The sequence below is a fragment of the Phoenix dactylifera genome, chromosome 15 (genome assembly GCF_051530095.1).
Source record: "Phoenix dactylifera cultivar Ajwa chromosome 15, Ajwa_hap1_PhDact_Kaust_v1.1, whole genome shotgun sequence".
In the NCBI taxonomy this organism is placed as follows: domain Eukaryota; kingdom Viridiplantae; phylum Streptophyta; class Magnoliopsida; order Arecales; family Arecaceae; genus Phoenix; species Phoenix dactylifera.
Genome location: NC_143204.1, coordinates 11976436 through 11985884, shown reverse-complemented (window position 1 = coordinate 11985884; position 9449 = coordinate 11976436). Strand labels below are relative to the sequence as shown.

The window sequence follows — 9449 nt, the reverse complement described above, 5'->3', positions numbered from 1 at the left end:
TTTGCCTCAATTTTAATACCAAAATGTACTCCAATTATTTGATTTTCTGTCAAATTTATTTGGTATCCAAGATATAAACTAGAGATATTGTGCATATTTTTTTGATTTTAACAATGAAATGGATCATGGAGGTCTCTTTCCTTCGAAATGGACTTTGCAGTAAAGCTGTAATTCTAAATTGAGAAGGTAACGTGAAAAGTTTAAACAAGTTCTTTTGAAGATTCTTCTAGGCTTGGAAAGAGTAAACAAAGAGGCAAGATGACAAGATTTAAAACAAAATAAAAGACAATGTATATAAAACTTAAGCCAATGCCATCATGGACTGCTTGCTTTTTTGGATTTTATCATTTGTATAATCAACAAACTCTGGTCCATCTAGCAATTGTTGTATTATTAGTAATTGTTGCTAGCAGATCCTATCGAAGTTTGACTATTCTACTGAACCAGGTTCTCTTAATTCATTTTTTCAAATATCTAGGACTTCAAAGCAATATACATTACCATAAATCATTGTCACATTTCAATATTTTGATCATGGCCTCCCCATAACTCCTCATATGGTTGATAGGTTCATTTCAACAATAGCAAATGAAATCTTGTACATCTTTATCCTAATAAAATGTTACTGCAGCCTCTTCATGTTTAAACTCTGATTGAATAAGTTAATCAACCATATCAATATGGTACCTTCTGTAATCTTATGCCATACTCGCATCCATTATATATGTCCTTGACATGCTATCCAACACTATGCATCTATTTTAAGAATGGAAACATTTGTTACCTTTATGTTCGTCCATATCACTTCCATGCTTATGCAGATTGGTGATTAAAATACAGAAGTGGAGTGTGCAAGTATAGTGTTTCTAGATAGTGGTTATATTGTGCATAATTGCTGACTTCTTGTATCATTAGATCTAGTGTATTGAGGTCAAAATTAAATGCATAGCGAATTTTTACAACTAAAGATAATGGAAATAAAAAATTGAAATAGAGCTTTCCCTAAGGAATGATTGCAAAAAGATAGAGATGGGAAGAGAGAGAGCAGCCACAATCAAACTACAAAATGCCTACCAGAGACCAAAGGTTAGGCTCTTATGTTTGTTTTAGCTCGACATTGACCTATGGTATTGCATTGAAAAAGAAAATCAACAGAAGGAAATGCATAAATTAGATACCTCTTATACCTTTTAGATTCAGTTTGTCGAGCTAAATTTAGTATAAACCATTGCTAAATTTTGACCTTGTTTCCCCAATCTATAAGACTATATGAAGAGCTCCTTCCCTTGGATTTTTTAACTGATCTGATTAATGTATGTTGTCAGTTGCTCGATAGAATGATGGATATATCATCTTAAATTTTATTGGACAGAATGATGAGTTCACATCATGTTTTTCAATTTTTTTTTTTAAAGATCAAATCATGTTTAGGTATTTTAGGATTTTTCAGATTGTGTTGCAGGCATTAGAAATAAAACCTGTGGTAGAAAAGTTCATAATCTAATTTCTTAGGTTCAAAAGAGTCTCTAAATTTAGGCTTTTGGTGACACTTCCAAATTGACGTCTATTGATGCACAAGTTCAAGGAGATTTTTTTTTTTTTTTAAAGCAAACAAGAAAACTAAGAGCCTGCTTGGATTTTCCTATGAGATTGGTCTGAAACTCTTGTAAAATTTGTGGATTAGGCCGTTCATTTACTCTATCAACTAAACACCTCCCAACCCTGTGGGAAGAAGAAAAAAAAGGCTTCATTGTTCTTTTTTACTTCATGCAGCCCAAAAGCTGGATTTAGGCAATCCCTTAGAAGATGTGAGTTAGCTGGGCTAACAGGCTTGACTCCTATAGGATTTTCATTCTATTCCTATAGAAATATCCAACCAAGCCCTAAAAGTTGAAGGAAAAAAAGCTTAGACCCTATTTGACAGGCAGTATGAAGCCTCCTCCTATTTTGTACTTTTATCCTACCAAACACTATTTTGAACACCTCGGAATAATGTCATATCTTGACATGGATAAGTAAGAGGTAGAGGGTATAATTTTATTCTACAGTTTTGATGGAATAGGTCTAGGTAACATTTTTTTAACAAAATAAATTTTGAAGGGACAGGAGAAGCTTATTAGTACAAGTTTGGAGAGATAGGACTTGTTCCCTAGAATAAAAATTTTGTATATTTATTTAGAGGGATAAGTGCAAAGAATAAGTGCATGGACACATTTGATTTCATGATGATTTGGATTTTATCATGAGGATAAAACAACACTCCTACTTTTTTTTGTATATTTAGGGATTGAATAATGGTAAAAATTTAATTAGAGAGGATAGCTTCTCCTATTCTGCAATATAAGTCTATTCCTCCAAAATAGTAGAATAGAATTATATCCTCTCTCTCCTACTTATCCCTTATCACGGTATAAGGCTATTCCGCCATCCAAAAAATGGTGCTTGGTGGTATAACCATGGAATAAGTATGTTATTCCATTGTTATACCACCTACCAGACATTGCCTTATACCATAGAATAGAGGAAAGCTATCTGCATCTAATTACTTTTTTTGTTCTTATCCACTCTCTAAGTAGATAAAAACGTGAGGATAATTTCGTCCTTATATTAAAATCTAAACCATTGCAAAACCCAGAACATTAAATGCAAAAACTTATTTCTTGCACCTATCCCTCCAATCAAATGTACAAAATTTTTATTCATGGAAAAAGTCGTGTCCCCCCAAACTTATATGGATAAATTTCCTTATACCTTCAAAATTTGTTTCCAAATCAAATGGTAGAGTGCTTACCAAAACAATCACTTTCGAATTTAATGAGATGAAGGGAGCAGAGGACAAGAGGATGCTGATGTATGTTCATCAACCGAAAATTATTGTGCGAAAATTATTGTGCAATGGAAGCTTGGGAAATTCAACTTTGAGGCAACTATATAAACCATGCCAGTAATTGGAGAAGTAACTTGGTTAAGCATGCAAGGGTGGAGAAAAAGAATCTCCTCTTTGCGTTGAGTAGTCCTTATCAGCTGGTTGATGGTGTGAAGGGGACCAAACTAGTTGGCAGAGGACTTTCAAACCATGACTATGATTTGCACCTAGACCGCCACGCCTGCTTTTAGAGTAGGATCTCTTCCATTTGTACTGCGACAGTTGGAAGCCTGCTTTTGTGCAGCAATGAGCTTGGATTCCAGTTGATGGCTCTTGCTCCTTTTTTACTGGCACTTGAAAGATTCCTTATTCTACTTTGTTTTAAGATTCTATCGACCCAGTCCTGTTTACGATTCATACAACATGAGAACTTCTGCCTGCTAGCATCTGGTTCTTTCTTTCAGAAGGTGGTGGATCAGTCAGGTAGGTATCAGTGGGAACTTGGAATGGAATGGAGGTGCTCAATTTTAGTCACTGTACTATTTGTTCAGCAGACCAAAGGATTGAGTCTGGTATGCAATGAAGAGTTCATATGGTTTTGAGAAGTGAACATGTGATGAGTATGATAAGGCACTACTGGAGTTTCCAAATAGAAAGGATGGTAATTGCCCTTTTTTTATAATTGTTATTAAATATTGTGGGAGGTCTATCCAAACATGTGGAAAATGTTGGTTGGCAGATGTAATCAAAGCCTTTTGCAATCAATATCGTCTCTTTTTATCAAGAAATATGGTCCTTTGGGTTAAGCTTCCATCGGCTAGGATACTTATATTAGGTGAGAACATTATCTACAGCTGGGAAAAGTCCTTTTGGGAGAGTGGAGATTACAAATTTTGCTCTGAAATAGCAATTATTTTAGGCATCCAAAAATTGCATATATGTATTTTCCATAGTCTGGTGACTAGGCTTAAAAAAAATTTCAAATTCCATCAAATGCTAAATTCTGGAGATCTTTTCAGATAGGATGAAGTTTACATAATTACGGAGCACACAAAGGATAATGTTTTCCAGCGAAGGATCGATGCTTTTTTGCAAGCGTTGGTTGTAAATAACTTTGTTTGTTGTGAGAGAGACCAAAATCTTGCAGAGATTAATTTACTTCTCTTGAGCAAGACCTTCCTTCCTTCACTTCTAGATTCTTTCGAGTGTCCTTGGTTGCATGAACATAAGTTGCATGACCATCTAGTTTTAAGTTTCTATTCTACTCGAATGGTAATTAAGTTCTATAGTCTTAAGTCAGAATTGCATACAATAGTTGCAGTTGACGCAAAAAAGTTGACAAAAAAAAATTGAAGGAAGATTGAAAGTCCTCAAACTTCATTGAATCATATGCGTTATCCAAATTCCAACATATCATGAATTTAATGTCATTAACTGATTGTATTCAATGAGCAACAGTAAAAGTTGTGTACTGCTCAAAAACTAGAGAGAATAGAGGAATCTGAGGATCTCATCTCACTTATCCACTGGTTTCTTGATATAGGTTCAGGTTTGTAATTCATAAATAGGTGAAGTATTATGTCCAGACTAGCGTCGGCACAGCGACAACTAATGTGGAAATGAAATTTATTTGTTAATCATATACAAACTGGTCTCATTTAAGCATTTAATGACAGAAAAGCTTGCATCATTTTTTTTTTATTTTTAAAAAGAAAAGTTGTATTAGTGGTTTGCCATTTAGTACAGGGAGTCACTATCTGATTTTTGATAGAAAAGCATATCTATGCACTGATGGGACTGGTTCATAATTAGTAAATTACACAGTTTGCAGGTAAGTAATACAGGTTAAAACCCTAGAAGACTCCAGTAGATCAAAGCTTAGTTACAACTATTTGTGATGATCTCCATGCAAATAAGTAGTTATTTTTGGTTACTTCTGTGCAATTCCAGAAGTACATCATCTAAAAAACAGAAAGGTAAGGACCATAAGATAAAATAGACTTTTCGAACTTCTGCATGAGGGATGGAAGTTAAATTAAAGCTTCAGTTATTTTCTGCTATCTGCAGCTCCAAAAGGCAGATGCTTGGTCTTGGAATTCCATTGGCAGGCAATGTCCTCTGCTATCCTATGGGCATCCATGGAAGATCCCAACAATCCTCTCCTGGTGAACCCCGTCGCGTAGAGCCCGTTCTTCCCTTTCCAACTATCAGGAAATGGATTTTTTGGAAAACCGTCTTTTTTATCAAAGAACTCCTCCTCCTTGTGTCAAGAAAACAATTTAGATGCAAACCATACATATTATTTACATGTGTGCATGCATGCTTACACATATATACATATGCATCCACAATTACGCAGGCTTACACATATATACATGTACATATACATACACAATTGCGCATATAAACATATAGGTGTGATTGTAGTGTGAGGTCTAGTCTAAGAATGAGTGAGGTCCACACGAGGTCCAACGGGTAGTTTTCTATCCACGTGAATGAATGCAGCCTGGACCATGTACGGGATGGGATTTCACGTGAAGAGGCTTCTTTGAAGTTGAAATCAGTTGTAAGAGGTTAATCTTTTCCAGTATCTGCTAACCACACAATGAATGCTCATTCAGGAAGTCAGGATCATTGCTCAGGTGTATCCTTTTCTACTTGTTGTTGCCCATCTTACCATCCTACTGTTGCTCCCTTCAATTGAATCACTGTATGCCATAAATAGTAGTCTACAGACTGCTCCAGGGAAGACTGAGATCTCACTGATTTGGTCCAAAATTGCTGTTGAAACTGGACGATATTTTACGTTATTTATGCCATCATCCTTGCTCATATTTCTGCAATAATTTTGCAGATGGACAGGGACTCTTCACCTGCACCAATCATGATCTCTGTTGTTCTTGCTTATCGTATACACTATTTTGAAGGGAATATAATGAATGAGCTCATGTTACATTTATTGATTTCAAATTCAAAATCTCTCCACATCCGCTGCAGAGACTATACAATAATGCTATACTTTTAGGATGTTATGATTTTTTAGTTTTTTGAGGAAAATAATAAATTCTAGAGGAAGGAATTGGATCTCCGAGCTTGCTAGAGGAAGAAATTGAATCTTCGACCTTGTGGCTAACAACCATATGCTCTTACCAAGTTACTCAGCACCTGGTCGTAGTAGGTTGTTGTGTCGGACTATGCGGCTTTGCATACTGATTTATTTTGCCGATGTACATTGGATAGGTTCGGAAAGGGGCTAGGCGGAGTCTATAACATGCCAATTCTTTGGTGTCTATGATATTATTGGCAGAAATATTTTTGGCTAGCATTCATCTAACTTCCTCTCCACAAATTTTGATCGCATTGTCTCTATCCTAACCATGTGTCTTCTTCTTGTCATTTTCATTGAAGCTACTGCAAGAACTCATCCTGGTCCTCATATCAGTGTTCCTATGGAGCTTTAAGGTATTTTTGTCTCCGTTATTTCTCAAATCGACAAATTGCACTTAGGCCTTCAGTTTTGACTTAAAAATAAAAATGAATTAACCTAACCATATGGACACTATTTTCATGCATGATCACTATCTTTTTGCATCGCGTAGAGTATGCCTTCATATTTTCAAACTAAATACTGTGTATTGTAGTTTTGGATGGTCATCTATACCTTGAGCCATGAAGGTACATTGCTTCTATAGCCGGTGGCTAGGATGGCCACGTCGTAATCCTCCTGTCTGCCATCCACAAATTCTACTCCTCTATTTGTAAATCGCTTTATACCAGGAACCACCTGCAATAAACTACTTGAACTCAAATGCATATCAAAAGAAGACCTTCAAATCTTCGTTCTTTCGACGTGGATAAATGCTGGTATCATGAAACATCAAACATAATAAAGATAAATGAAGAAAGATCCAACCTAATATATTGAATGCAGAAGTGTTAAGAAAAGAGTCACATAACCATGACAGCATATTTCAAGTAATGAAGAGAAGATCAGGACCTTAATTTGGTCACTTTTGATTTTTGAGAGAGTGCCAACATCAAGAACTGGGGTCTTTCCGGTGGTGTTCTTTAGTTTCAGGGGCCCTATCTTAGGTCGAGCGAGACCGTATCTCTCTGTATCCCCAAGTATCAGCCAAGAGCATAAGAGGAGGAATGCATCAACCAATTTCATAGGAAACCATTTGAGCAGCCACATTGACAGCCCAAATGTTGAAATCCCTAGTATTTCCCTTGGCAAGATGTGCAACTGCTAGACTCAAGGAGAAAACAGTGACATGGTTAGCGTAGTAAGAAGAATGGCAATACATTGGCATATAGATAGAAAGTCTAAAACAAAGAGAACTCTGATTTGAATTGAATAAAAGCATGGTTAAGAACATGCAGAATGAAAGCTATATTTGAGGTTTTCAAACAAAATAAGGAAAGTTTGAGGAAACCAAAAGCACCATATCATTGCATGCGCCATAGAAAAGAACAAGAATTCAAAAGATGAAACAGAATCCAAGGTAAACATCATAGTAAGAAAAGGTGCATTTCCAAAGTGAAGGTGACAGTACATCGATGACAGAAAATTATCAAAATAATATGGCGTTTTGCAGAGTGAAAGGGGCAACAAGATGAATTCAACCTCAACACTAGCAATTGACCTGAAAAATCAAAAAAATAAAAATAGACATAAAGACAGAGTAGGATGGGAGTAATATAGTCAAAGGATACGAGGAGGCTGTAAAAGGCAAGCAGAGGGAAAACAAGAGGGCCAAAAATTAAAAAATGAACAAAGAAGAAGAGGAAAAAAAAAGACAAATCAGAATCTCACCTTATCTCTAACAACCATAGAGACTTGAACTTCACTGATACACAGGTCCAAGCAAACTTCCATGCCTGAGTTCCCACAACCCACCACCAGAACCTTCTCCCCTCTGAAGTCATCTCCTTTCTTGTAGAAACTTGTGTGCAGGACTTGCCCCTGAAACTCCAACATCCCACTGATATCTGGCAATATGGCCTCTGCATTCTCCCCTGTTGCGACTATAAGCCATCGACATATGAATTCCAAATCATTGGCCTCGACCCGCCAAAACCCAATGCTTGGATCATACTCAGCGCATCGTACCTTCATTCCGAACAAAGGCTTTATTGAGAAGTGCTCAGCATAGGCTTCTAAGTAGCTTATGAACTGCTGTTTTGTCGGGTAGGTCGGGAAGTCTGGTGGGAAAGTCATGAGAGGAAGTTCACAGAACTGCTTGGGGAGATGAAACTTTAGGCGCTCATAAGTCCTAAGCTTCCATGATGAGGCTATGCAACCTTCTTTCTCAAGTATTAAGGAAGGGACACCTTTCTTTTTGAGGCATGCTGAAGCAGCCAGGCCCGAAGGTCCGGCACCTACGATTATTGGCCCGGGCACCCATACATGCTTCGAATTCGATTTCATTAGTGGTCCATCGAGCTTGATTTCCAGGATTGGAGACGAGTTTTGCTTCGCGGAAGTGACCTTCTACTGAACTTGGGCTCTTCTTTATACAACCGTCATAAGATAGCAAAGCAAGCTTAATGAAGGTGCAGATAATATACTGGCAGAGATCTCAATCTATATTCCTGAAGTCATTTGGAAGGTCCTTGGTATATGATTCTGTAAGAGCATGAAGAGCAAGAGAAAGGTGGCAAAAAGTCTTCGGCATGCGTTTCATTCACTTTACAAGTGAGCGAAAAAAGATCACAGAATATTGCATGGGAAGTTCGGAACAACAAAGTTGGCAACGTAACGGTACTGAACAGAAGCAATCACTGAACCCAAATGATAAACGAGTCATCAATTTGTGATCCTGGAGAGAATTTAGACAACCAGGAGAGAGAGAGAAATCAGGATTAAGGTTCGAATTTGGTAGTTGGTAATATGGAGACTAGAGATTAGAGCAGAGGGCTTCTTATTTAGCTGTGGGTTTTGTTTGAGATGAGAAATGGGTTTTGTTTGGTTTATTTAGCCGTGGCGGTAGAGGAGAATCCATACAAATAGCGGAAGTTGGAGCAGAGTTTTAAATGCAACGAGGTTCTTTTGGCGTGGTGAAGAAGGCATGTTGAAAGGAAAAGGCCGGGCGATGGCCTCTTAATTGATAGGTATTTGGCTCTGCGTGGAAATACAAGAAGAAAAAGACAAGGAGGAGGAATAAAAGATGGGATGGAGAGGATGGAGGCCGCACAGTTGGTCATTCTGTGCAGCGTGGGTGGGATGAAAACAACCGGCTATGAATCAGATATAGCTGGGGCTATGTTGCTGAGGATATATACTGAATAAGGTACCCATTTTGCGCAGTTGATCTTTTTTTCTCCACCTTTGCTTACGGTATTGCAGGCCTTGATTGCTTAGGAGAATAAGTATATAGCATACGAGGATGAATAAATCTCTAGTATCTAATCATTTGTTTGCCTTTTGGGTTAGCTAGTGGAATTTTTCTAGGATATATCTATATGCCATGGTCCATGCTTGGACGAGAGAGAAGCGAGGGGCATCACTTCCCATGCCACTTAAATTCCATACAATTTAGGTATGTAAGCGTTGCGGGATAATGACATTTTTGTCTCTCTC

General features: G+C 37.3%; 1 protein-coding gene across 1 annotated transcript; it reads right to left on the bottom strand.

The window, feature by feature from the left end:
* Positions 1-4744: 4744 nt before the first annotated feature.
* On the bottom strand, positions 4745-8845 carry LOC120106065 (putative indole-3-pyruvate monooxygenase YUCCA9). Its single transcript, XM_039118919.2, has 4 exons — positions 7683-8845; positions 6864-7112; positions 6528-6650; positions 4745-5126 (listed from the first exon to the last, which is right to left on the bottom strand). The coding sequence occupies exons 1-4, from the start codon at positions 8295-8297 to the stop codon at positions 4914-4916; spliced, it is 1200 nt and encodes a 399-aa protein (XP_038974847.2). The 5' UTR covers positions 8298-8845; the 3' UTR covers positions 4745-4913.
* Positions 8846-9449: the final 604 nt, after the last annotated feature.